Here is a 27464-nt window from a genome sequence, read left to right as displayed (position 1 = left end):
AAAGATTAGTATAGTTATCTTAAGTTTAAACGATTATAAAATAAATAAATTAAAATAGTTTTATATATATTTATTTTAGTACTTAGGCTCTACTATCCTTAAGTCCTTGCCCGCTTTGTTACACGATCTAAAATAGATCTTTTATCTTATAATTCCTGTACTTGTTTTCTTAGCGTATTAATACCTCTAAGAGTCTCTAGCTTAGATCCTAGAGGTAGAGTTAGTAAAACCGACTCTATACTATTACGATCTCTATTAACTACTAGCTTAAGAATGTCCTTATCCTTAAGGTCTTCTAGTAGATCGTAGATTAACAGATCTTATATAGCATTCCTCTTCTTACGCTCTACTATTTGTATACTACGTATTTTACGTATAGACATAAAGAGTACCTAGGTATTATCTTAAGCTATAGAACAAGCCTATAAGAGCCTCTTATGTATAATAGTATTAAGGCGTCTTTATGTCTGTAGTATTTACGCTTAATAGCCCGGCCGGTTTAGTTCTTCTTTCTTATTACTAATATAGTGATCTACTACTTATGTGTCGACTTTCTTTAGACGTAAGTTAACAGATGTTTCTTACTCCTTTAGCTTAGCTTTTATCTCTTCTTTAGTTATACTATTAACATTAATAGTGTTAGAAAGTATCCTTCTAAGCTCGTTACCTTACTTCTCTTAAAGTTAAGAGAAAAAAACTAACATAAGGGTACAGATAGCTAAAGGTTTAAGTTAGCTACGATAATAGCTATACATATTACGTAAAAAATTAAAGAGGCGCTTAACACTAACGCCTATAAGAGGAATATAGAGTAAGTCTCTAGCTATTACTATAAGGCCGGAAAGACAAGTCTCGAGCTACTACTAAACTAAGAGGGGTATACAGTTATTAGGTTCTAGTTTTAAGTTAGTAATTAGTATAAAGATTAGTATAAAATAACTTACTTATCCTAAGCTATATATCTACCTTGTTATCTACTATATCTATACTTAACGATCGATCTTAATCTAATACTAATGCTATAGTATCTATATTTACCTCTTAGAGTGTTTAAAGACGATTAGAATTTCTTACGTAATTATAATAGTTCTTTTAGTATAGTTTATAAAACTACTCCTTAAACTCTAATCGCTAATCCTTTACTTTAAAATTAAGCTAATAATAGTTAGGATTAAAAGTCTCTAATTTTAACCTTAGGTTTAAGATTATACTTATCGTATAAATACTACTAAGATCTATATATATCTTGTTGTAGTATTAGTCGAGTTTAGCCTTAGTAGCGTTAATACCTTAGATAAGAATACAAACTTATAGTTTTTAATTAACTTTTGCCTTTAGTCGACAGTAGGATTTAGTTAGGCGTTTAAACAACTCGTTATAGATCTATAGAGTATACAGTAAGGTAATACTCTTTGTCTTACTAATAGTAGTCATAAAAAAATTAAATAAGTAAAGAAGATTAATTAAATATCTAATTTAATCCTACTTAACGCTTAAGATCTAAAACAGGTGTACTATTATATAATCTTTATAAAATTTGTTAATAGTATTCTAAAGTCTTATTACCTAAATTAACATTAAAACAGTAGAGTCCTATTAAGTAGCTACGTCTATAATTAATTAAAGAGGACGTGTTAGATTATTACGAGCTAGCCCGTTTTAAATCTATTCGAAATGTTCCTGTCTTTACCTACTCGAGTTAACTAGTACTACAAGCTTCTAAATCTATATCTAATTAGTATAAAGATTAGTATAAAAATTATAACTAATCTATACCTTTACTAGTATATATAGTATACCCTGGTTACCTACTTGTTATATCCTTTTAAGCTTGTCTATCTCTTACTTATTCCTCTAATCCTAAATAAATGTTTTATTCGTTAGTCGTAGTCGAATTATGCCTAAGAGCGCTTTTATAGTAAGCTAAAGAACATGTAATAGATAAGGAATATGTTAGATTTGCCTATTAAGAAAACGACTGTTCTTTAGTACGTCTTTAAGATACGAATTAATTTTATCTACTATCGTATAGTTATTACTAGTATTATTAGTTATAATTAATATTACTCGACTAGTTAGGTTAAGATTTATTAGTAAATCATTAATAACTATCGCTAGGGCCTGTCCTAAATAAACATTACGTAGGTTTTTAAACCTAATCAACTCCTCTTAAAGTACCTAGTCTTTATTAATATAATATACTATAACGCTTATAAACAAAAGGCGCGTAGGACTTAACTAATAATTAAGAGACAAGGCTACCTTACTGCCTAGCACTAGGTTTGTAAGTATGTTCTCTTTAACTTAGGTAACACGCTATGTTAAGCGGGTCTGTATAGTTATTGCCGATAGTAATTAAAAACAAGGATTTAACAGCTTTAATAGCTGTTAGAGATTAGTGTTTTCTATAGCCTAGAAAGAGAGTTATAAAGAAACGATCGTTTTAAGGACCTAGTCTTAAAAAGCCTTAGTTATAAGGGTAGTAGACTATATATACTAGTTAGTTTATACTAATCTTTATACTAACCGGTTATACTTATAGTTATAGATAATAAAACAGCTTTATAAAGAGAGAGTTGTCTTTATAAGCCTTGACTTTAACTTGTAAATACGTTAATACATTATTTAGACGTTAGGTGTTTTGTAAGGGTAGTAGTACTAGTTACAAGTACTCTTAAATTAGGATAGGCAAGTATTATAGAATACTTCTAGTATATAACTACTAGTTTACTAGTATACTAATTTATAGCCTAGTAGAATTATTACTAGTATACTAATCTTTTAGTTATGTCTTAACTTAGCTGTTTTACTACGTTAGCATTATTTAAACCTACTGTTATAGCTACCTAATCTGTCTGTAGCTACTAGGTAAGGAATTAGTAATGTTAGTCTTTAGTCTACTAGAAACATTAATTTCTTTAGCTAATAGTATTTAGTAAAGGTCTGTTAGTAATAGTGTTATTACTAAATAGGTTTGTAGCTAGAAAGGAATTAAGAATAAACATAGTAGTAGATAATAAAGACATTATATAATATTATAATTGTAAGGGGTAGTTTTTAATAATACAAATGTTTAGAAGAGTAAGTTGTGTTTAAAAAAGAAGGTAAGTTGTGTTTAAAAAAGAAGGAATTAAGGGGATTAGTATAAAGATTAGTATAAATATATAATACAATATATTAAGTTATACTAAGTACGTCCTTATAGTAACAACAAATTCTTAAAGATCTTTTAAAGGCTTTGATTCTACTACTATATACTATTAGTAACTTAGCTGTCCTTCTATTTATTTATTTTAAGAATCGTAATCTCTACTACATGTAGTACGCCTCTAATAATCCTTGATTTTAGACATCTTAATTTCTACTATATAAATTATAGGCTATACTATTATAGATAAGAGTATTATAACTAAATACAAGTCGTACGTAAAGAAAAGAACGATTATTCTGTATTTCTTTTTTATAAAAAATTAAACATAAAAAAACGCCTTTAGTATCTCTCTAGTCTTAATTAAATCCTCTATTATAAAGAGGTCTATACTAGACAAGAAGACGCGATTATACGTCTTATTAAAGGGCTCTTTATTAGCGTAGATTAGTCTATACGCTTAGTAATACCTAGAGTACTAGTTAGAAAACGTAAACCTTATATCGTTAATCTCTAGATCTTCTGGCTACTAATCTATAGGCCCTAGTAAATCTACTTATTTATTATTATCTTTGTACTACGTAGCTATATTCCTCTACATAGCTTTCTCCCTTAATATAAAAAATCGCTTAGGTAGTAGAAAGTCTTGTAAGTCCTTATTATTTATAGTAGATTAGTATAAAGATTAGTATAACAATTACTAGGACACGTACCTGTCTACTATTAGATAATATAACCTATCCTTCTTTAGCTATTCTATTCCTCCTCTCTTAAGCTTTATTACCTTACGATAAAAGCTTCTCTTACTCTAGCGCTATTTCCGCTACTAGAGGCAGAACTCTTAGGCTATATTACCCTAGGCGTAGTTAGCGTTATACTAATCTTTATACTAATCTAATATAGAACTAGTATACCTAGACGTAGCTCTACTATACTTTAACTCCCCTTTTATTAATATTGTTACTAATTTTGTTAACGCTTTTATTATTTAATTTTTTATCCTCTTACTATATCTCTTTATATTACGTAGTATTTTCTTCTTTAAAGTCGATATCTTCTTAGGTAAGATTTCTATTATCTTTAATAGTAAATTGTTTACTAATCTTACTATAGCCTAGCTCTTAAGCTAAGGTCTTCTAGTCCTTTCTTGTTTACGATCTAATATCGATTAGTATAAAGATTAGTATAAAATACCTTAGTATATAAAAGTTAAACATACCTTTATAGTAGAACTCGGTCTCTTACATTATTAAGTATCTATTGTTTCTATACATTAGATATACTAATAAATTTAGATGTCTCTTTTACTTTCTTTCTAGCGTATATTATAGCCTCTTAGTTAGTAGCTTTTACTTTATTAATCTTTTTAACGACTTTGTTGTCTATGTCCTAGCGCTTTTATGCCTTAATTGTGTTTAGGTTTGTTAAGAGCTCTTCTATAGCCTTACGCTTTAAGTTTCTACTGTTACTATTATCTATTGTTACTATTGTAGTTATTAAAATTTAACTGTGTTATTAATTAGTATAATGATTAGTATAGATCGATACGTAAACTTATACCTACTATATGCCTTCTTATATCTGTATTAAAGGAAATCTTTAAAAGGAGGAAAGCTATAGATTAATTAAAGGAATTCTTAAAAAGAAAGAGAGCTACAGATTAATTAAAAGAATTCTTTAAAAGGTAAGCTACAGATTAATTAAAAGAATTCTTTAAAAGGAGGAGCTATAGATTAATTAGAAGAATTCTTTAAAAGGAAGGAGCTACGGATTAATTAAAAGAATTCTTTAAAAGGTAAGCCGCGGATTAGGTTGTTGTTATTATTAATTAACTATGTTAATAATTAGTATAATGATTAGTATAGATCGACATATAAACTATACTTGTTGTTGTTGTTGTTATTGTTATAAAGGTAGAGTAGTAGTAGAAGAGGTAGGGTAGTAAAAGTAAAAAATGTTTAGTAAAATCAATTTACTTTTAAACTCTTTATTTAATATTTAGGCTATAACTTTACTTTTAGACTCTTTGTTTAATATTTAGGCTAATTTAATAGACTCTTAGTTCTTTAGACTCTTTGTTCTATATTTAGACTATTAAATAGTATAGGTATAAAATAAAGATAAAAAAAGAAAGGGAGGGAGAGGGGTTTAAAAGTAAATTAGTAATAAGTTTAAATAATACTTTAAAATTTTCTATATAATGTTTTATAATACTCTTTTATACGATTAGTAGAAATATTAGTATAATAATTAAAATAAACAATAGATAGACGCGTTTAACGCGTCTTACTGTCCTTATTCTTATTATATTATATAGTGCTATTATTGTAGCGCTATAAGTAGAGCAGTTAGTTATAAAGTAAATTAATTTTGCCGAAAATTTACTAAGCCTTTATTTTTATAATATATAAATAGACAACTCTCTACTACTTACCTACCTTTCTTTTATTAAGCTAACCTTAATTTAGTATACAGGCCTTCTCTTACCCTCTTACCCTTTATACCTCTTACTATACTAACTTTGTTAGTCTTCTTATCTACTATTTGTTAATTACGATTATAAAACAGCGTAAAGCCTAAAGCTAAAAGCTACTACCTACACAACTAAGTTGTCTAACTATACTACTAAAAAGAGCTATAGTACGCCGCCCTTAATCTAGTAAAAGGCTCTCTAGACAGCCTAACTAACCTAACTAGCCTAACTAGCCTAACTAGCTAAACGGTCTAAACCCTTAGGCTAGAAGACAAAGATTTAAACTAGGCAGTAAGTTAATTAGTATAAAGATTAGTATAAAAACTCTACTAACAAATTTAATAGCTATAGCGCTAAGAGAAATAAGAAAGTACTAAAAGACTACCGAACTATTAATACTATAGGCACCCTTTACAAGGCTAGTAAAGGAGATTATACTTTAGCTACGCCCTGAATTCTAAGTCTAGAGAAGCGTAATAAAAGCCTTACAAGAATCTATAGAGGCTATATTAACTACTAAGTTTTCCTATAAGTATTTGATCTATTATACTAATCTTTATACTAATTAAACAACATATAGTAACAAATCTCGCCGCTATCTATACTAAACAAGTTACAATTTAGTAAAAGGATATAAAGCTCGTATAGTCTATACGTAATAGAATTCTTAGGTATGCTATACTAAGAGGTAAAAGGCTATAAGGCTAAATTTAAAATAGAACAGTAATAAGATCATAAATTACAAGGCACGATTCTATCGTATATTTTCCGTAAATTCCTAAATATAATCTATTAAATAACGCCCTACAAAGTGATTAGTATAAAGATTAGTATAAACTATAATCATTATACTACTACGTGATATTATTAAGGCTTAAATCACGTGTTAAGGTCTTGGCAACCTATAGGTTAGGTTATAGGTTAGGGCCTACCTACTAGTCTAAACCTACCCTATAGGTTAGATCCTTATAGGTTAGGTCCTACCTATAGAAACCTAACTTATAGGGACCTATTGCGCAGCCTATATATCCTTATATTTACTAGAAATATACTCTAGTAGTAAGATAATAGCGGTTTTAAACGTTAGTCTACAAATCTAGGCTACTATAACTGTCTAATTAATAAAGAGTATAAAGAAGACCTTTAATTTAATACTATACAAAAAGGCCGGTATTATTATTATACTATATAGCTTTAAAAGTATAGCTAGACTCTATTAGTAACACGTTATAAAAAGTTTTACTTTACTTAAGGATTAGTAAAAACACTTATACCTTTAGTAAAGATAACGCTAGCTCTAGATATTATTAAGACTAGGCCTGTAGATCCTGTACATTTAGAGTATACTAGAATAGCTAAACAAGTATAGCTTCTTCTAATAAAGGTAATCCTTATACTATAAGTATAAAAGAGTTATACTATAGAGCTCTAGAGGTTTCTATTCTTACCTAGTTAGAAAAGACTCTAGTCCTTTATCTATTATTTAAAAAGTTAGTAGATATAAGAGGCTAAAAGGTTAGCTATTATTACGCTAATACTACTAAGATACTAGTTAAATCTAGCCTATATAAACAATACATTTTCTTAAGTAGTCTAGAGTATATTCTAGGTTTGCTTAAAGAAAGAAGCTATAGATATAATTATATAATAGTTTATAAAGATAGCTAGATTAACGTTACTAGTCCTCTCTCTATTAGTCGCTCTAAAAGATGTACTATACCTATATAATAAGATTATTAAGGTATAGTAGATATATTAGAATATATATAAGGTTACTATTATAGCTTTATCCTAAAGATTAAATCGTATAGCCTTTATAACAAGAAGCCCTTTACTAATAATCTCTAATACTAGATTAGACCTCTAACCCTTAGACAACGCGTTATTAATATATAAATTTAATACTAGTAATAATATTATAATATTAGGATCTAGAAAAGGTAAAGAGTATAGAGTATTTAAGAATTAACCTAACGTTTACTAAGGAATACATCTTACTAAATTAGCCTAAGAATATACTACTCTAAACAACTATAATGTTTTATAAGGAGAAGACAAATATTAGTAAGGACTTTATATTACTATCTACTTTTATAGCTACTAACAGACTATAGCCTATATAAGAGACTAGTATAATATAGTAATAGACAAGCTATTAAGCGCTTACTTCTTTACTATAAAAACATTTATTAAACGATTAGATTAGCTATCGTAAGAGTATATAGTCTATAAGAGGACTAAGATATTACTATAAGACTAGTACAACTATATTATAGTTACCTAACATTACTTAATACGTTTTTACTGTTTTCTAATTAAGAGTTATTAGATAAAGGGTATTCTATAAGTATCTTGTCTAATAGTAACTATATATAGCCCTTTATTACAAAATATGTTTCTAAATCTTTTATATAGACTACCTTATACTTTCTAGTCTTAGAAACTATGTTATAAGCTACTAGTAGTGCCTTAAGTAGAGTAGTAAGGAAAGTATATTCTTAAGAATTTAAGAAAGAGAATATTATTAAACTTAGAGGCTGTACTATTTAGTAGTATAAGTAGATATTATATATAGATCTGTATATATTATAGGTCCTTAAGTTTATACCTTATTCCTTTTACTAACTATAAGAGTAGTGTTTCTAAGTATTAAGTATTACTAAAGAGTAAAGATTTTATTAAGATTATAAGCTATAATATTAATATAGTCTGTTTAGATCTAGTATTTCTTTATAAGCTAGAGGCTAGGGAAAAGAGAATGTTTTTTCTAACTATAGATATGTACCTTATAAAGGGCTATAATAAAGTATTAGACATCTTATGTTTATAGTTATCTTATAACTAGAGAGTTATAAGACTACTAGCTATTAAGAGTAAAAGAATATACATAGTCTTAAAGCTTAAGGGCAAGTAGTAGTTTAATTTAAAAGATACTTTATATAAGGCAGATCTAGATAATAGTAGCTCTAATACTTTAGTAAATCTAGATCCTAGAGATATAAACAAGATACTCTACTATATATAAAGGATTAGTTTTATATAAGTAAGAATTAGTAGAATACTATACCTAAGTAGTGTTTTTACGATATATAGATAGAGATAACTAATAATTATTATACTTACCTTTTATATACTATGTTACAAATTTACTTACCTTAGGAACCCTTAAATTTTCTTTCTTCTTTCTATCTAATAACTATCTCTTTTACTTATACTATTATTATTCTTATTAATCTATTAAGACTCTTATTAGTATAGTATTATAAAACATCGTACTACTTAAGCTATAAAAGCTAGAATCTTAATTCTAGATTTGTCTTACTATCTTGTTTATAATATACTATACGACGCGTATAGTCGCGAATTTACTATATAAGTACGCGTTATTCTAATACCTTATAATTAGATCACGCTATTAATCTAGAATAATATTATAAGGCTACTCTATATACTTAGGTAGGTATATGTCCTTAAACTATAACACTTGTTAACTACTATATAGTTAATCGTAAAGAATTTCTATATATATAAAATTATAAAAGTCCCTTCTTAAATTACGAAAGTCCTTCTTTATTTAACATATAATACTATCTAAAGCCTAGTCTTATTATAAGTATAGAATTTGTTATTAAGGTATTTAGGTTATTAGGAACTAGTAGATTTTGTATAAGGATCTCTAATCTTAAGGAGTAGGTATAGGGAAATCCCTTAATTCTTAATAGTACTACTTAAATAACATATTTTACTAGTGATTTACGGTTTTTTAGTAGTATACTTAAGAACGCTAATTTATAGTACTTAAGAAAACCGTTAAACTTATCTAAAAGATATAAGTATAGCTAGAGTATAGGTAATATATTAGATTTTATATTTACTATATAGTATTACTACCTTAAGGTTTACTACCTCTTTTAAAATCTTAAACTAATCTAAAATTACTTTATATTTTTCTATATAATCTAATATAAGGTAATTCCTAATGTTACTACTTTTCTTTTAAAATACTAATGTTAAGTTTGTTAGTAAAATCACGATCTTAAGAGGGTACCCTTAACTTTTAATTAGAAACTTACTATTACTATAGGATTACTAGTATTTTTAGTAGTAAATAGTAGTAACGTTAAGAATCGTATTTCTCTTATCCTAATTTTTAATCTATATAGTACTAACATTCTACGACTTATTACTTAGTACAAACTATAATATATAACAAAATTATAAGACAGTAGGTTGTACTTATATACTAACCCTACTTACTCTACCTACTTACATTAACTATATAGACTAGTTAATACAAGAAAAAGGTAAGTAGACTTAGGTACATAAAACATATAACTAATAGCTTAATTAGACTATGTTAATTATTAGACTACATTAGTTTGTATATATTAAGTAAGTAACCTCTAATACACAGGAATATAGCTAACAGGTTAACTAGACTATAGTACTAGTTATACTAATTAGACTATACTAGTTCGCGTATATTAAGTAAGTAACCTCTAATGTACAGGAATATAGCTAATAGGTTAACTAGGTAGACTATAGTACTAGTTATACTAATTACACTATACTAGTTTACGCTTATCTAAGGCAAGTAATCTCTAGTATTAAAGGACTAGCTTAATCTTTTAAGATTAATCTGCCTACATTTGTTTACTATAATCTACTATACTAAATGTAAGTAATCTACGTAAGATTTAACTATAATTATAGCTAAGTTTAGTACAAAATGTATAAGTATCTTAATATTAATTCGCCTATATATAAAGTAGGTAAGGACTAGTATTTTACTATAGTAGTAGTAAGTTCTTACTTTATTAAATACCTAACTAGGTACTATAAGAGTTATCTATATACAATTTCTATTAGTTTTATAAGAAGAAAAAGAAAAGAAAAAACCCTCTTACTAAGGCGCCGTAATATCGCCGGTCTTATATCGCGTAATAGTATAGGTACATGCCGTATAGTAACACTTACCTAGAGGTAGTCTTGTACTATATCGTAATACAATTCTGTTTTATCTACCTCTCTTTTATATAAGCCTATATAATGTATAAACTAGAGCCCCTTAGTAGCTTAAATAATGCCCCTTTATCTAGCCTTACCCCCTTCTCTTACTTCTTACGCCCTATCTGTCCTCCTCTTGTCCGGCCCTCTACTAAGGTATACTAAGACCTAAACAGCTGTCCTCTATACCTATACTTAGACAGGGCCGTACCTAAGGTATAGTTAGGCCGGCCTGTTAGGCACACTTAATATATATTTGCCGGATCGTAGTTATTAAGACAGTCGTAAGTTAAGAGAGGGAGAGAGAGAGTGTATTAAATTTAAAAGAGGTTATTATAGAGTCTATTAGTGTTAATATGTAGTGTATTAAGAAATCGTCTTTAGGCGTAATCCGTCGACTTGTATAGCTACTAGGCAGGCTCTACGTATAGTAATATAATTTAGTATATTCGTAACCTAAAAAAAGAAAGAAGGATGTCGTAAAGCGACTATTAGAATAATAAGTGTTCTTGTTGTTTGTAATAATGTTATTGTAATCCTTAAGTTTTTACATAAAAACTCTGTTTTGTTAGGCCTTTAGCCCCTCCTTACGACATTAATAGCGATAACTCTATAGCTACTTAAGATATTAACATTTAGATCGTAAGAAGGGCTCTTGTATTACTCCTTCTTTACTCTAGTAGTAGTTTTAAGGCCTCTTTCTAAAAATTTTCGTTCTATAAAAAATGATGTTTTTTAGTATTTTACTACAAGGTACCTAGCTAACAGACTATTCTACCTAGATTATGTACTTACATTAATATCCTTCTTACCTCTACTCGACCTCTTCTCTTCTTGTGTCTAATAATATTATAATTAGAGGTATGGCTTAATAGATATATAATATAATATGTATTAGATCACTATATAGATAGTCGTATAGACAGTCAGATAAATAATAAGTAGTTAGATAAGTAGTTAGATAAGTAGTTAGATAAGTAGTTAGATAAGTAGTTAGATAAGTAGTCAGATAAGCGGTAGGATAAATACTAGGTAGGTAGACTAGTAGTATAATACTTAATACGACTTATTAGTAGTAGATAGGTAAAATATAATTATATAATTAAAATTTAATTAGATACTTAATTATATCTTAACTAGTAAAGAGATCTAGATAGTTAGTAGATAGTTAAAAGTAGTGTAGACAGTAACTAGACGCTTAAGAAAATATAGACAGTTAAAATATGTAGACAGTTAACGTTTACTTGTCTATTAGTTAACTATTACTATTTTTTTTTAATAGTTAAGAAAAAAACATAATAGTCGTACTTTTTATATAATAGTCTAAAAAAATTTGTAACTATTATACTTTTTTTATAATAGTTAAAAAAAAATATTAATAGTTACACTTTTTTTTTAACTATTATATATTTTCTATAATTTATATGCTTTAGACAATTATAGAAATTAAATAGTCGACTTAGATATCGACTATTTTATTTCTTTAATAGTATAAAAGTTCAAATAATATAACTTATGTTAATAGTTAATATTATTTAATAGTATAAAATTTTAATCGTTTACTATACATTTATATGTGTCGATAGTAATATGTAATATAATAGTCTACTAATCGTCGTCTAACGGTAGACCTAAACCTCGTTTCGCCTAGAAGGTACCTTTGCGTTTTCAAGACTCAGATGACTAATGAGGACTGCACGTGATGGATGGCTCGAAGGAGAAATGTGCTTTTGCCGCACTTCGCTAACCCTAATGTTCAAAGGGACCGCAAGATCATCGAAGATCAGCAGAGGGGACGTCTAAAAGGGGAAAGGGAAAAGAAGGGGAAGTTAGATTTCTGTTTTCACATCGCCTAACCCTAACCCGAATGACCGAATGATCAGGTCAGTCTCTCTCCTGATGAGTTCTCTCTCTGATGACTTGAGTCCTCGATGAGGCACGTGATGGATGATTCCCAGATGGAGGGCAGTTTTTGTTGCACATCGCGAATTTCCAGCGACGCTCCTAGGCCCAAGCTCTGTCTCTCCAGCGAAGGCCAGACCGGATGCTAAGGTAAGCAAGTCCCGTGGTTGATGGTTCCCTTCTAGAGGCATGACGAACAAACGAGAAATTACGGTGGCCGCCAAGAGCCGCGCGGGCAGAGCTGGGGATGATAACAAGAAATAATCAGAATTACGGTAATAATACGGTAATGATTGGGTAATAAGGTAATATGCTGTAAAACACTCCCGACAATATATCACTGAAATGATTGATCCCTCTGCTTCCTCCGCATCTCAACTCACGCCCGACCGATGAAGATGCAGAAGAGATTCGTGAAGACCAAGAGAACTAACTCCTCTCTCTCCCCAAGTTCGCATGAAAAAGACTCAAAAGACGCACGGAAGATTCTGAGGCCCCCTCGTCCCCTCGCCCCCAGGGTCTAGACCGCGTCTGCTGCGAACAGAGCAACGCTGATCCTCACACCGTTTCCCCCGTCCGCCCATTTTGCCCGATACCGTCCCCCCGCGCCGAGGCCTGGCAGCCATGGAGCCTATCGTGACGACAACCCTGATGATATAAATATCTTTCTGTTTTTATCGCGACCTCCTCTCCTCTCCTCTCTCCTCTCTTTCTTCCTCTTCTCCCTCTCCAACTCTCCACTCCAAACCCTCAACCCTCGCTGGCAGCGGAAGCTTCGTTCTTGGCATCCGCGCATCGCGTGGGAGGAGGCAATTGATTGTTCGCCGGGCGCTGAGCATGCGGTGAGAAAAAGAAAGACGCGTGCGAAGGAGAGCTTGCCCTGCTTGCTTGGCCGGTTACGTCAGGTATGGAATCCCATCCATCCCCTTCCATGCTGCTCCTTTTTGGGCCCCACGTTTCCATGATCTCCCCTCACAACGCCCCCCCTTGCCCACCGCTCTCCCCACTTGCTCGACACCTGGATACCTCAGTGCCTCATCATTCATCATTCATTCATCACGGCATCTCCTTATCCTCTTCCCTCTTCTCTATCTTGCGCTCTCTCTTCTCCGCCCTTCTCCTGCTCTCCTCCTCCTCCTCTCCCTTGACTTTCCTGCTCTCTTTCTCCTCCGCATCCTCATCTTTCTCCATCCTCCTCCTCTTCCTCCTCTTCCCCCCTCCTCGAATCAAGCCCGCCCGCCTCTATCCTGCTTCTCCTCTGTGCCTGATCCATAGCTCCCCCCACTCACAATGGCACGCAGAATCCCCGGAGAGGCAGAGGCTACACTACAGCTCCCCCAGCCCTTTCGTCCATCAGCACCTGCGAGACACGAGTCGGGGCATCCGTGTCTTCAGCCCTCGGTTGTGAACGTGCCCGTCACTCCAGGAATTCACCCGGGCGAGTACGAGTACGAGTCTCCTGAGAACAACGGCAGCAATCAATCCCCCACGTCCTATTTCTCACCAGCCAGGCGACGAGGAGTAATGGCCCAATCTCCCAGCGAAGCCGCGTCGGGAGCAACATCAAACCGAGAAATCTTGCGCCGCATGAGCTTGACTGGACAAGACCCCATGATCGAGGCTGATCCGCGCGCAGCAAACCCCTCCTTGGGTCTGAGCGGGGGGATTATCTCAGCCACCTTCTGCATCCCACACTCGTTGCACTACAGAAAGGGCTCAGATTGGGTCAGCAGCAGCCCAGTCTCCGCGTTTTCATCTTCAGGCGCTAACCATCTCCTAGGGATTAAGCCCACGCCGTGGTACCTCGGCCCTCTTTGACTCCTTTGCCTACCTCTCCTCCGATAAGACGCCCTGGAACCATACGCTGGTGGGCTGGACCGGGGAAATCGAACACGCCGAACCACTCACCCCTCCTGCTACACCTCCAGCAACCACGACGGGGATACCTGCTCTCAACAAGAATTCTGCCCCGATCCCGATCGACGAGTTTACCAAGCCGCCCGCGACACCACAATCTGAGGCGTTATGGATTACCAAGGAGGATCAGAGTCGATTAGAGTGGCAATTATCACACGACAAGAACGTACGGACCATTCCTGTCTGGCTCAGCGATGAAATTGAAACTGGCAAGGATGGTGAGATATGCTTGAAGGACCAGGCGCGGTGGAGAAGATTCGCGGAGCTTGAACTCGATACGCTGTTCCATTACAAGCAGCACGAACCCACCGATGGCCGAGCAGAGCGCCAATCATGGGCAGACTACTATCGGATGAACCAGAAATTTGCGAACCGGATCCTTGAGATTTATAAGCCGGGCGATATTGTTATGGTTCACGACTATCACCTCCTGCTCCTCCCCAGTATGCTTCGACAACGGATACCGCATATGTACATTGTTTTCTTCCTACACATTCCATTTCCCAGTAGCGAGTTCCTTCGATGCTTACCGAGGAGAAAGGACATTCTACAGGGCGTTTTGGGTGCCAACTTGATAGGTTTTCAGTCGTACAGCTACTCGCGCCATTTTAGCTCCTGCTGCAGTCGGATTCTGGGATTTCCTTCTGACAGTGTTGGGGTTGATGCATATGGATCGAAGGTTACGGTGGGGGTCTTTCCTATCGGCATCGATGCTGCAGCAACGGAAAGGCTGGCCTTCGACGGAGGCGTCATCGACCAGCAGGTGGTGGCCTTGAGACAGATGTACAGAGGCAAGAAGATCATCGTTGGACGAGATCGTCTGGATAGTGTGCGAGGCGTGGCACAGAAACTCTTGGCTTTCGAAAGATTCCTTGAGATGTACCCCGAATGGCGGGGGAAGGTGGTGCTAATCCAGGTGACCAGTCCAACAAGCCGTGAAGAGGGGAAGGAGGATTCAGGGAAGGTCGCTAATAAGGTCTCTGAACTGGTGGCCAAGATCAACGGCCTCTACGGCTCTCTTGGCTTCTCTCCTGTTCAGCATTACCCTCAGTATCTTTCGCAGGAAGAGTATTTTGCCCTACTGCGGACTGCGGACATCGGGCTTATTACCAGTGTTCGTGACGGCATGAATACGACCAGTCTGGAATATGTGGTTTGTCAACGGGATGGTCGTGGACCCCTCATCCTCTCTGAGTTCTCAGGAACGGCTGGAAGCTTGAGAGATGCAATTCACATCAACCCATGGGACCTGTCAGACGTTGCTAAGCAGATCAATTACGCCCTGACAATGAACCCGGAGAAGAAGAAGGCGATGCATGAAAGCCTTTACAATCACGTTACAACCAAGAACGTTCAAACGTGGTCAAATAGCTTGATAAAGAGGCTTCTATTAGTCCTAAATCAACACAACCCAACCATCTCAACCCCTCCTCTCGACAAGACTGCTCTCCTCCGACAGTACAGATCAGCACAGAGGCGATTGTTCATGTTCGATTACGATGGAACCCTCACACCCATCGTCAAGGATCCTGCAGCCGCCATACCTTCTAACCAAGTTATCCGAACTCTTAAAGCTTTAGCATCTGATCATCGAAATGCAGTATGGATCATCAGTGGACGAGATCAAGATTTTTTGCAGCAGTATCTAGGGCACATCCCCGAGCTAGGCTTCAGCGCCGAACACGGAAGCTTCGTGCGTTATCCCGGGAGCAGCGAATGGCAGAACCTAGCCGAGAAATTGGATATGGGTTGGCAGAAGGACGTCATGGCCTGCTTTCAGAAGTACACTGAGAAGACTCCTGGTACGTCCCTTTCCCACACAATTCCCGATTCGCGCCTCCTAACACAGATCTAGGTTCATTCATCGAACGCAAACGCTGCGCACTAACTTGGCACTACCGACCATCTGACCCCGCACTCGGCGCCCACATGGCCCGCGAATGCCAGAAGGAAATCGAGCAGACTATCGGCAAGAGTTGGGACGTGGAGGTCATGCAAGGAAAGGCGAATCTCGAAGTCCGTCCAACCTTTATCAACAAGGGCGAGATCGCCAAACGTCTCGTTGCTTCGTATCCACCCGGTCAAGCCCCGGAATTCACGCTCTGTCTTGGGGATGACTTTACTGATGAGGATATGTTCCGCGCCTTGAACGCCAGCGGGTTGCCCCAGGATCACGTCTTTACGGTCACGGTAGGCGCCTCAAGCAAGATGACGCTAGCACACTACCACCTCCTCGAGCCCGTGGACGTCATCAACAGCATCGCCTTACTAAACGGCGGCGACACGAGCACGGCGGATCTCGGCCCCTTGGCGATCCTGGAAGGCAAGATCCCCGAGCAGATGACCGGAGGTGTAATCCCGGACGAGATGCCCGGTGAGAAGCTCTGATTGGTTTTGTTCCCCTTTTTTCTGGATGGGCAGCGCATAAAAACTAGACTTCCTTCTTCAGCCGATAGGATAGATAAGAGAGCGTGGGTTATGGTAGAGTGTATATACGTATGTACGGATGAATGAATGAATGAATGAGTAAATTAATGAATTTATGAGTATTCTGCAGTGTAATGGTGTGTGCATATATATATGTACGTTGGATTCGTATGATAATAATCCAGTAAGTACCTTATCTTCGTACGGATAGATATAAAAGGGAGGGAGGGAGACCCAAATATAGCATCTCCCCCCCCCTTCTTCCCACCTCCTTTTTTCAAAACAACCTACATCCCACCCATCAGCTCCCATCATCATAACCACATATATATATACAACCCCTCCTCCCTCCTTCCCTTCCCTCCCCCCCTTCCTTTCCCCAACACTCCCACCTTACAAAATTCCAATCATCCCCCCTCCCCCTCCCCCTCCCTCTCCCAAAGACTCGAATTTATATCCACCGAGAACACAGACGGGAACCCGACATCCCACAACCAATTCGCATCTTGCATTTCTAGATCCAGAGTGTCAAGGTTGAAATTGGTTGGGGATGGGGGCGGCGCGGGTTCGTAGGAGGAGGAGGAGGAGGATGGGGGGGCGGGATTGGTGGGGTTGGTGGGGTTGGTGGGGTTTGGCGCCGCTGGGGGGTGAGGAGTAATGATAGTGTTGTGAGTGGTGGTGTTGGTGTTATTGTTAGAATTAGGATTCGAGATGATGGCAGGAGGAGCAGGAGGAGCAGTAGGAGCAGAAGAAGAAGAAGGCGGGGCAACAGCAGCAGCGCGCTGACCGCCAAACTCCTCTCGCCACGTCCACAACAGATCATGCAACAGACTAGCACCCAGCCTCGTCCTCAAATTCAATTTCGGCTCGTCGTCCATCCTAGCCTTGGGCAGGGACTGATGAAAACTCCACAGCTGCGCGAGGATCCGACTCATGCGTCCCCGGATATCCTGAGCGCTGATGGAAGAGCGACGGAGCAGCAGGACGACGGCGTCGAAGGCGGCACGGCCTGTGGGGAAGTGGATGAAGTGAGAGTAGGACGAGAAGAGGATTTTTAGGAGGAGCATGGCGGCCATGACTAGGAATTGGGAGTGTCCGTTGGGCGCGTAATTGGTGAATTCGGTGGAGGAGGTGTCGGGTGGTGGGGAGGGCGTGGTGCAGTGCGTGATGAGGCTCAGGGCGGTGGTGTACGCTTTTAGCAGGCCGTGACGCCGGGTGGACGGGTTGGAGGTTACGAAGAAGTAATAGGTTCGTAGTTGTAAGGAAGCCATTAGGAGCTCGATTTGATGCATGTCTAGGTAGGTGTTGAGTTAGTGGAGAGGAATTTTGGGAAAGGGGGGATGGATGTTTGTAGCTTTATGCTACTCACCTGAAAGATCGTGGCCGAGCTGTCTTTCTAAGCTGCCAAGGTCCTGCTCTAGCATAGCTAGGATGATACAGATATCTGAATCGAAGGGCTGTCCCGTCGGCGACCGATCGTTCTCAGACAGAATGCGATTAACGCGCGCGATGAATCGGGAAATCAGGAGATGGGTGCGCAGATTCTCGGGGATCGCGTATCGGGGATCGTTCTCACATGCGACGTCTATAACCCAGTCGGACTGGAGTATGGATTGCTGTCCGATTCCGGCAGTAACGCTGGACGTTGTTAGAGCCTTAGAGGGAGGGTTTGGGGAGGGGAGAATAGGGAGGGGTCTTGCCTTTGTGCCGCAATGTAGCATCCAGCCCAGGTCTTGACAGCGTCGCCGAATTCCTGCGGGCTAAGTCGAGTCTTCACTCTCAGGAAGTCCTGGATCACCTCGGGTCGATGGATTCCTAGCTGTAGGCATGCCGTCTTTGCAATTGACACCAGCAGGAAGGACGGATTAGTAGACATCGAATTGGTTGGATAGGGCCACATGGATATCAACAGGATTGCCTGGACGGTAAAACGATTGTGCGGGAGCATGGGGATGGCGCTCCACATCAGTTTGGTGACGCATGGGCTCAAGGAGGAGAACAGTGCGGCATCATGTTCGTACCGTCGTGCAGCGATACTGATGATGGCCCAGAACAGGAGAGCTGACTGGGCGTAATAATCATCTGGACAGATGTCCGGATCAAGGATATCGAAGAAAGGATGGTAATGCTTGAAGTAGCTAGAACAATTCAGCATCGTTCATCGTATAAGCGGAGACTATTACTGACATTTGAAACAATTCGTTAATTTCGAGTTTGTCCAGGTGTATATGCTCCAGGGTCCTCGAGCAGGTGGTGGAAGGGAGGTTCGGCTGCGCAGTTGGAAAAGGCCCAGCTGGAGAGTGATGTGCTTGGGGAGATGTAGTCTGCAACGACATTGGAGACTGCTCTGCCATCAAACTCCCCTCTTCTCCTGAGCCGAGCTGGGCAGGGGCCGATGAGGAGCTTGGTGATCCATCATCAGCTGCTCCTGATGAGGAAACTCTGGGAGTCCCAAGCCGATCAACTGATGAGCGAAGTCTCTCCACTTCCTCTGCCAATTCGTTGATCTTCCTAGACGCATGGTCAGATGAATAACTTCCCAGAGGGATAATGATGGGGGACTTGCGGTCTTTTATTGACCCTCTTATAACTTGAGTCTATCTGACAATCCAATGATAACCGGCGGCATCTGACACAGGGGGTTCCCACCGTCTTGGATAGGCCATCGCATCGCAACTACATCGCGGGCAAGACTCCGAGTCAGCTCTTGTTTCTCGCTCACGGGAGAAACTCGATCATAGTCTTAAGTTGATCACCAACCTTGGCTTGTCGACAGTTACTACAAGCTACCCTCTTCTTCCTCTGATGGGAGACATTGGCTTGCAAGGCACTGGGCCTAGATGGGTCTGATACCTCAGACTGACGAGGCGCCAATAGCCGTTCGCCGGGAGGTTGAGAATTCATCCCCCTGCCCAGTCCGAATGCAGCTGTCGTTCAACCGCGGCGACAACATGGGACAATCACGGGCTGCTTACTCCGTTTGATGCTGATTTACATTGAAAGAGCCCGACTGGAAGGTGTTGAATGGATTCAACTTGGGTTGAACCATGCGTGACCAAGGATGAAATTGTTGCTATATTTACACCCCTGGATTTATATTTCTACGATTTTACATCGCGAAATCGGAACGACAGATGATTGTTCTGCTCAGGGATCTGAACATGAATCAGAACAGATATGCTCATCGCATTCTCGTGTCTATCTGTGTATATGTCATATATATAAGTATATATATGATATACGCAAACGCTCTCATTCCTTTCTCCCAGAACTCCACGGCCAGTCACAATGCAGCTTTTTCATTTTGATTGCCTTGCGATACGCTCAGACACCCTTCGCATACAAACTTCCTCCAGCAGCAATATCAAATTCAACAGCCTCGTTCAACCCACAGAGCTCAAAGAGCTGCTTCGCACTAACATCCGCCCCTGCTGAACGTTCGACAATGCCGGTCTCCTTCAGCTCCTTCGCCGCGTCCTTAACTGCCTTGTACATGGGTCCCATGGACAGAATGGGGTAGATGATAATCTTGAACCCAATCTCCTTCGCCTTCTGTACGCTGATGTTGGCCGTCATACCTCCAGCTACCATGTTCAAGAGTACAGGAGTAGGGCTCAATTCCTGGCATACGCGTCTTGCCTGCTCTTCACTCGTGATGGCTTCCAAAAATGCCACGTCGGCGCCGGCAGCGATGGCCTTCTTGAGTCTGGATACCGCAGCGTCATATCCAAGTGATGCCAATGCATCCGTTCTTGCGATAATCACAATGTCACCAGCGGATGCCGCGCGCATGTTGGCGGCGGCTCTGATACGTGCCACATATACATCTTCATCCACGAGCTCTTTGTTTTTCAAGTGCCCGCATCGCTTGGTCTGCACCTGATCTTCGATATGAAGAGCGGCAACACCGGCCTGCATATATTGAGCAGTTGTGCGGCCCACCATTAAAGGTCCTGAGCGGACTTTAGCCATGTGACATGGAGAAGAATAGGGGGAACAAACCGCCATAGCCAGTATCAGCATCCGCGATGACGGGAACGCTTCGGTCAATGCTTGCAATCATGCCAGCGTTTTGAACCATGTCGTTGAGAGTGGCTATTCCCAGGTCTGCCATTCCAAGTCTTGACATCGTGGTCCCTGCTCCGGTCTGGTTTTACAGTGTCAGCCGGTCGCTCAGTCTACCATCACTGGTTTTAGAGATGGTTTGTCTACCATGTAGAGACAATCAAAGCCAGTTTCTAAGGCAATCCGGGTTGTGAGTCCATCATATACACCTGGAGCCACGACGACCTTGTCCTTCTCGGCGAGCATGGCCCGCAGCTTCGTGGCCGCGGGAATTGGGACCGTAGGTTTTGACATTTTGTGACTGGAAAAACTTAGATTCTGATGAATTTTAAGCCAGATTTTATTCGATATACACTTTCCAGAGGGATCGTGACTCGGTCTGGTATATATATTACTTTTTCGAGACTTATTAAGCCGGTTGGAGGGCTGCCGAGGATCGGAAACCAATACTAGCCAATCACAACGAAAGCCGCTACGGCGCCGAGGTTACTAATAGAGGGGCACTGGAGGGGTTTCAATCGGGATGAAGTCATCTGATACTTATCTCATTCTGCAGAAAGATCACTCGCCCAGTTGAATAAAATCATGTCGTCTCTGAGCAGAAGTGATGCTTCGAATCAACTAGATGGGACTTACGTCGGAAGTTATCCTTAACCATTGTATCGGTCGTGACAGTGTAGTTGTCGACTTATAAGATCGAAGTTCTGTTTTGTTTTGACTTCTGTCGCGTCAAATTCAATTCGGGTCGGTCGAGGTTCAAGCTGTGGTATTGTGCCTAGAGATCCTAGGACTTGGTAGATGGATATGATTTGGGTTCCTTCTCAGAACATGAGAGGGATGACCTTGGAAGGAAAAAGAAAGGAGTAAATGGCCTGTACCCCGGGATCTTTTGGGGTTAGAGTATAAGGCTCGATGTCGCAGAGTTGCGTCTCGCCTTGCATCTTGTTCATCCCTTTATCACTGATACAGCTTGGAGATGAGCCAACCACGACCAGTGCAAGAATCAGAGTCAAAAGCTGGAGGATGTCCTCAGCAACTCCAAGCCACGTCAGAATTCACCTCCGACTAAATCCATATCAGATGGGGAGAAATCCTCGACATATATGGATTCGTGACAATGATCCTGCTTCAGTTATCATGTCGACCGAGCACAAATCGTCTGGTGCAATGAGAAGAGCAGAGGAATGCATCGGAACACTTCCTCACGTTTCACGCAAGACTCTGATTCCGAAGCCCTCTCCGAGAGCTACTTACCTTCAGCCAGCTGTCAGTCGCGGAAACATCGACACAAGAACGTTGCTTATCTCGTCGGAAAGCGGTCAGGCATATGGTGTCAGATCACCTCTCGGGGTGTCTCAATTGCCCACACCTCCTGCGCAATCGCATGAACAGTTGTACGGATCTCTCCCAAACTCAAGGCCAGCGATGGGTACTTGGTGCTGTGAATATGTGGAACAGGCAAATGCAACGCATACACGAAAGTCGCCACAATGGGGGCTGTTTTGGTGGGATATTCTCTTTTACCCTGGCAATTACATGGGCTTCTGTGGCATGGTTGAGTGTCTGAGGACTATCCTCACAGATCTGGCAATGGCTAGAACACAAGGCAGTTAGTGGCGAGAACAGAAACGCTATAGAGAGGCTGAGTGCACTTACAGGATAGCCTTGGGGTTTCATTCATGCAGGGAATCTCGTGTTCTTTTCTTAATATGTAATCGCACATCCTGGACTTGTAGTTGAGCAATCAGGTCAATGCATATGCCTGCGCGCACGAGTTTGATACCTACTCATTGAATCGGAAATCTCTCCGCAGACTTTTGCTTTCAAGTCTCGAACTGATTATGACCGCAGGAGTTGGCAGTGTAAGGATCTGCGCCTGAACATTAGGGTCAGCGACTTACCTAGTTAACTCGTATACGTTGTCTCTGGTCTATGCTACTCGAGCATAACGGCGGAACTATATCCCCTGGAGGTAGGAGCATCAAGAGTAAGTTATGAAATTCTCAAGGTTTCTGTAAGTCTGCCAATCCGCCTCTCTGATACAAAACAAATACAACCCAAAGCTCAAAGCCAGTCGTGTCTACAACTACTGCACTAATACAGTACTGTATACATAGTCGCTTTGTCATTAATATAGAGTGGCTAAGAAGATCAGACACTGCTATTTGTTATCGCTATTCTGAATTCATAAGATCATTTATTATATGGCTTGAAAAAGACCATGTTTGATCCTAATCCTCTTTAGTAAAAGACATCCATGAACCAGATCTGGTATGTATCCATTTCTATGCTATCACTCTTCTTAGCCATTACCTACGTGCTTTGCTGAGATCATACGGCCACTGACACACTAGAGGAGTTTATGAGGAGGGTAGAATTGCCAGATCGTGCTATCTTTCCGAGTATTTGTCAACTTGCCATCTAATAGAGAGTATTGGATCAAAGAGTTACCTTTAGGGATGTTTCGGTGCTTACAAAGGGTCTCGAACTCCTCTAATGTGAAGGACTTGATGATGCATTGTGAAGGCACCCATCCATATACGAGATAGTGCCCAGGCCAGGCGTATTGAACACCACCTTCTTCAGAAGAACGAGGAGTTCCTCCAAATTGTTTGACCAAAGAATCTGACCGCTGCCAGGGAATCCTCAACCTGTCCAGGCTGGCCACATTGATGACTGCGACACGACAGTTTCCCTGTCTCGATCGGAAACTATCTGAAAACTTCGATAGTATCCATGAAGCATTGTCAGAAAAGGATATCCAGTCCGAGGGGCTTCTTTCGCCTTCACAGTGATCTGAAATTCTTTTCAAGTTTAAGAGCTTCTCGCTATTCCCTAGTTCGATAAAGTCATTCACTGGCTGACACTGCTTCCAATTCCCACAACGAAACCCGACTGACTCTGTGTATAGGGTATGCGAATCGTCATTCCAGATTCGTATCAAGGTCAACGGGGCATCAAAGGGATTAGGCTGCGTTGTGTCTCGAATGGGACTTTCTATTCCCTTCAGCTCATGTCGTAAGAGTACATCCATGGCGCGCGCGAGTTCGAAGAACGTCTTGCGTACATATACCTCTCTTTCATGCAATACACGTTGTACATCCTGTATACGAACATCGTTGCCTAGAACAGCGCATACGCCCACAGCTACATCCAAAATTTGACTTGTTAAGGGCCCAATCCGCAGACACCACTTCTCCAAGAATTGTATGGTCTGCTCAACATCCCGGATGTTCTTAGTAGTTGCTAGTAGCTGCTTGTTCAAGCAGTTCCATTCTGTAATCCGCGAAATCTCCTCGGGGGTGAGGTTGTCTTCGAAGAAGAAAACTCTTATCGACTTCTTGAAGATAGGGAGCATAGAGTCATCCCGCTCCTTGTAAAAGTCGGATAGTAGCCACTCGACGGGTGGTGACGGCATTGTGCCAGAAATCGTGGGATGTTATGATTATTGCGGCAACCGACTTCTGTAATAACAATCAGCCATGCACTTACAACTTGATAATTTCAGAAGTCTCATAAAAAGGACTCGATTGAAGAGTGAAGTAAGGGTCTAGAGAGACGACATATAGAGGGGGGGGCTTAACCGAGAGTGTCATGTGACCTGATTTCCACCCACTTTCCATGTGACAGTACTGGAGCCTCATTTTGGCATCGAGATGATTGAATATCTGCATACTGTCTTTCAAAATACTCATATCAGAGCTCCCTTTCGCTATCACACTTCACTGGCGCAGAAGAGGAGAACTTGATATTCTTTCTCGTCTCAGCGTATCTTGAATCTCCGGACTCTCCAGACCGAGCCGAATCTACTCCACCACTTGTGGCCAGTAAGCTGTCTTGGAAGTATGAATCTGTTATCTTGCCTCCATATCTGATTCTCTTGTCTTCATAGGTATCAACTATATGCGTTAGATATGACGGCTTATGATACGAGAACTCTCAGTTGTTCCTGTATGAGCTCATGTGATACTGAATGCTTGTGAAATATTCCATGGTGAATCCCGCTTGCAAAGGTATCAACACCTAAGACATTCACCTCGAAAATAAACCGCAATTGGCTTACGAAGGTACTTCCTGTCGTGCCCCACGATTAGTTGTGGCGAGAGAGTACTTAAAGCCACGGTCCCCCCGAAACACCACTGAAAAACATTCCGCCAAACATCAACCAACCACCACGACAAGTCACTAAGGTTTTTCTCAAAAATGCACTTCGGGATTCGCCTTTGGCCAAGTAAGCCACTGGCTTAAGCGTTCCCCAAGATGCCTCCTTTTTGGTTCCCTTGAATAGCCGCGATAAGGAAGTCCTTTTGTCTTTCGCCCGCGGCTTGTCAAGGCTTTTCGCGACAAATTTTTTCTCCTTTTCCCTCCCTAGTACGTCACCACGTGAGCCCCTGCCCCACAAAAGGGCAGATTTGGGAAAATTCTTCTGCATCAATATGTTTTTTATATTTTTATAAATTCATAATTATGATCAGGATGTGCTGAATGAGCTGCCAAGTTGGAGCTTTATATCTGGCTGTCGTGCTCAAAATTTCAGTTTGAATTTAATTTCTTTTTTTCCATGTCAATGACGATCTATCCGCCATCATGGGCCAAGACGATGTCATTGAAACCGCTCCAAAGGTAGCGGAGGAGAAAATTGCGGCGTATCCAGGGGCGCAATTGGCTGAGGGCGACGATGGCTCGGGCTGTGACATGGAGAAGCACGTTGTGCAGCCAGCACCGGAGTTGAAGAGGAGGTTGAAGTCGAGACACTTGCAGATGATTGCTATAGGTATGCTCGCGCATCTCTGCATCCCGTATCTCGAGCTTATCAGTGGCAGGTGGCACCATCGGAACAGGTCTCTTTATTGGTAGTGGTGGAGCAATTGCCAAGTCAGGACCGGCTGGTGCACTCATTGCATATGCCTTCGTGGGGACAATTGTGTTCTCAGTCATGATCTCCTTGGGCGAAATGGCAACATATATTCCCATTTCAGGGGCGTTTACTGCATATGCTACCCGCTTCGTGGATTCTAGTCTGGGTTTCTCAATGGGGTGGATTTACTGGTTTTCCTGGGCCATGACTTATGCCTTGGAACTGACGGCTTCTGGGCTAATCATTCAATATTGGGATAAATCTCTTTCAATCGGGATCTTCATCGCGGTGTTCTGGGTTGTTATCACTGCGGTCAATTTCTTACCCGTCAGCTTTTACGGGGAGTTTGAATTCTGGTTCTCGAGTATCAAGGTCCTCACCGTCACTGGCTTCCTCATCTTTGCTATCTGCATCGATGCCGGTGCAGGACAACACGGTTACCTGGGATTCCATACCTGGGGTAACCCAGGAGCCTTCGCTCCCTACCTCATAGAACACGACGGGCCCCTCGCCAAGTTCGTCGGGTTCTGGGCCGTGCTAATCCAAGCTGGCTTCTCCTACCAAGGCACGGAACTCGTGGGCATCGCCGCAGGGGAGACGGAGAACCCACGCAAGAACGTTCCCGCCGCGATCCGCAAGACTTTCTACCGGATCATCTTCTTCTTCGTCTTCACCGTGTTCTTCATCGGCCTGCTCGTGCCATACACGAACCCCAGCCTGCTGTCCTCAGCCTCCGACGCGACCGCCTCCCCCTTCGTCATCGCCGCCAACCTTGCCGGAGTCAAGGTACTCCCGGGCCTCATCAACGCCATCCTCCTCTTCGTCGTCCTCTCCGCTGCAAACTCCAACGTCTACTCCGGCTCGCGCATCCTCGTCGGGCTCGCGAACGACGGCTCCGCCCCGCCCTTCCTGAAACTCACCACCAAGGGCGGCGTGCCTTACTGCGCCGTAGCATTCACCGCCGCCTTCGGGCTCCTCGCCTTCCTGAATCTCTCGCAGAGTGGCGGCACCGTCTTCAACTGGCTGTTGAACATCTCCGCCGTTGCGGGGTTCATTACGTGGGCCTGTCTGAACGGCTGCCATATCCGATTCATGCGCGCGCTCGCGGCGCGGAACATCTCGCGCGATACCTTGCCGTATAAAGCGATGTGGCAGCCGTTCCTTGCGTGGTACGGTCTCTTCTTCAATATCCTCATCATCATCACCCAAGGGTTCACGGCGTTTATCCCCTGGGATACCGAGAATTTCTTCATCGGGTATATAAGTGTGATTCTGTTCGTCGTGCTGTATCTGGGGCACAAGATCGTCACCAGGTCCCCGTTCGTCAGGGCCCATGAGGCGGATCTTGATTCCGGGCGCGCGGAGTATGATGAGATGGCTTGGGATATCACAGTCCCTACCACGGCTTGGGGGAAATTCTGGGATTGGTTTGCTTGAGAATGAATCGTGGGGTTTTGGTTGGTTGGTCATTTGGGAAAATCTCCATATCCGCTAGGTTAATGGGTAATGAATATATTAATTGAAACTTGTATTATACTAGAACTTCTATTGGACCGAACCGGCCGGTGTTTTACAACTGTCAAGTCTTTTTACTCCTGGCTCAGAGAAAAGGGGGAAGTCACCTGATCATTTCCCAGGTCCTCTTCTAAACCGCAAGATTACCTACC

At 40.3% G+C, this 27464-nt stretch overlaps 6 protein-coding genes across 6 annotated transcripts; 3 read left to right on the top strand and 3 right to left on the bottom strand.

The window, feature by feature from the left end:
- Nucleotides 1-14054: 14054 nt before the first annotated feature.
- On the top strand, nt 14055-17085 carry M430DRAFT_53576 (glycosyltransferase family 20 protein; the record flags this gene model as incomplete). The annotated part of the gene is made up of 4 exons (XM_024868397.1): nt 14055-14255; nt 14311-16249; nt 16303-16797; nt 17060-17085. The coding sequence occupies 4 exons, from the start codon at nt 14055-14057 to the stop codon at nt 17083-17085; spliced, it is 2661 nt and encodes an 886-aa protein (XP_024717306.1).
- M430DRAFT_181893 (hypothetical protein) lies at nt 16986-19892 on the bottom strand. The gene is made up of 6 exons (XM_024863810.1): nt 19635-19892; nt 19437-19550; nt 19062-19381; nt 18575-19012; nt 18244-18512; nt 16986-18168 (listed from the first exon to the last, which is right to left on the bottom strand). Exons 1-6 carry the CDS (start codon nt 19776-19778, stop codon nt 17282-17284), a joined length of 2172 nt encoding a protein of 723 aa, XP_024717305.1. The 5' UTR covers nt 19779-19892; the 3' UTR covers nt 16986-17281.
- A 131-nt stretch (nt 19893-20023) lies between these two features.
- M430DRAFT_37134 (hypothetical protein) lies at nt 20024-21274 on the bottom strand. The gene is made up of 3 exons (XM_024867064.1): nt 21087-21274; nt 20877-21021; nt 20024-20827 (listed from the first exon to the last, which is right to left on the bottom strand). The coding sequence occupies exons 1-3, from the start codon at nt 21231-21233 to the stop codon at nt 20199-20201; spliced, it is 921 nt and encodes a 306-aa protein (XP_024717304.1). The 5' UTR covers nt 21234-21274; the 3' UTR covers nt 20024-20198.
- Nucleotides 21275-21851: 577 nt separating this feature from the next.
- M430DRAFT_22377 (hypothetical protein) lies at nt 21852-22553 on the top strand (the record flags this gene model as incomplete). Its single annotated transcript, XM_024864683.1, has 1 exon — nt 21852-22553. One exon carries the CDS (start codon nt 21852-21854, stop codon nt 22551-22553), a length of 702 nt encoding a protein of 233 aa, XP_024717303.1.
- A 736-nt stretch (nt 22554-23289) lies between these two features.
- M430DRAFT_30912 (hypothetical protein) lies at nt 23290-24357 on the bottom strand (the record flags this gene model as incomplete). The annotated part of the gene is made up of 1 exon (XM_024865989.1): nt 23290-24357. The coding sequence occupies one exon, from the start codon at nt 24355-24357 to the stop codon at nt 23290-23292; it is 1068 nt and encodes a 355-aa protein (XP_024717302.1).
- Nucleotides 24358-25414: 1057 nt separating this feature from the next.
- M430DRAFT_146501 (hypothetical protein) lies at nt 25415-27301 on the top strand. The gene is made up of 2 exons (XM_024863014.1): nt 25415-25713; nt 25763-27301. The coding sequence occupies exons 1-2, from the start codon at nt 25527-25529 to the stop codon at nt 27232-27234; spliced, it is 1659 nt and encodes a 552-aa protein (XP_024717301.1). The 5' UTR covers nt 25415-25526; the 3' UTR covers nt 27235-27301.
- Nucleotides 27302-27464: the final 163 nt, after the last annotated feature.

Source organism: Amorphotheca resinae (assembly GCF_003019875.1).
Source record: "Amorphotheca resinae ATCC 22711 unplaced genomic scaffold M430scaffold_12, whole genome shotgun sequence".
Lineage (NCBI taxonomy): Eukaryota > Fungi > Ascomycota > Leotiomycetes > Helotiales > Amorphothecaceae > Amorphotheca > Amorphotheca resinae.
Note: the sequence above shows the minus strand (reverse complement) of the source record. Positions and strands in the feature narration are given on the sequence as shown.

What these genes read in the sequence shown, in the direction of transcription:
- M430DRAFT_181893 (XM_024863810.1), bottom strand. Translation starts at nt 19,778, where the DNA reads ATGAATTCTCAACCTCCCGGCGAACGGCTATTGGCGCCTCGTCAGTCT. An exon ending in GTAACTGTCGACAAGCCAAG is followed by an intron (nt 19,551 to 19,634) that starts GTTGGTGATCAA and finishes CCCGCGATGTAG; the next exon opens with TTGCGATGCGATGGCCTATC. An exon ending in ATTAACGAATTGTTTCAAAT is followed by an intron (nt 19,013 to 19,061) that starts GTCAGTAATAGT and finishes GAATTGTTCTAG; the next exon opens with CTACTTCAAGCATTACCATC.
- M430DRAFT_37134 (XM_024867064.1), bottom strand. Translation starts at nt 21,233, where the DNA reads ATGTCAAAACCTACGGTCCCAATTCCCGCGGCCACGAAGCTGCGGGCC. An exon ending in GCTTTGATTGTCTCTACATG is followed by an intron (nt 21,022 to 21,086) that starts GTAGACAAACCA and finishes CTGTAAAACCAG; the next exon opens with ACCGGAGCAGGGACCACGAT. An exon ending in TGCTGATACTGGCTATGGCG is followed by an intron (nt 20,828 to 20,876) that starts GTTTGTTCCCCC and finishes AAGTCCGCTCAG; the next exon opens with GACCTTTAATGGTGGGCCGC.
- M430DRAFT_146501 (XM_024863014.1), top strand. Translation starts at nt 25,527, where the DNA reads ATGGGCCAAGACGATGTCATTGAAACCGCTCCAAAGGTAGCGGAGGAG. An exon ending in CTTGCAGATGATTGCTATAG is followed by an intron (nt 25,714 to 25,762) that starts GTATGCTCGCGC and finishes TATCAGTGGCAG; the next exon opens with GTGGCACCATCGGAACAGGT.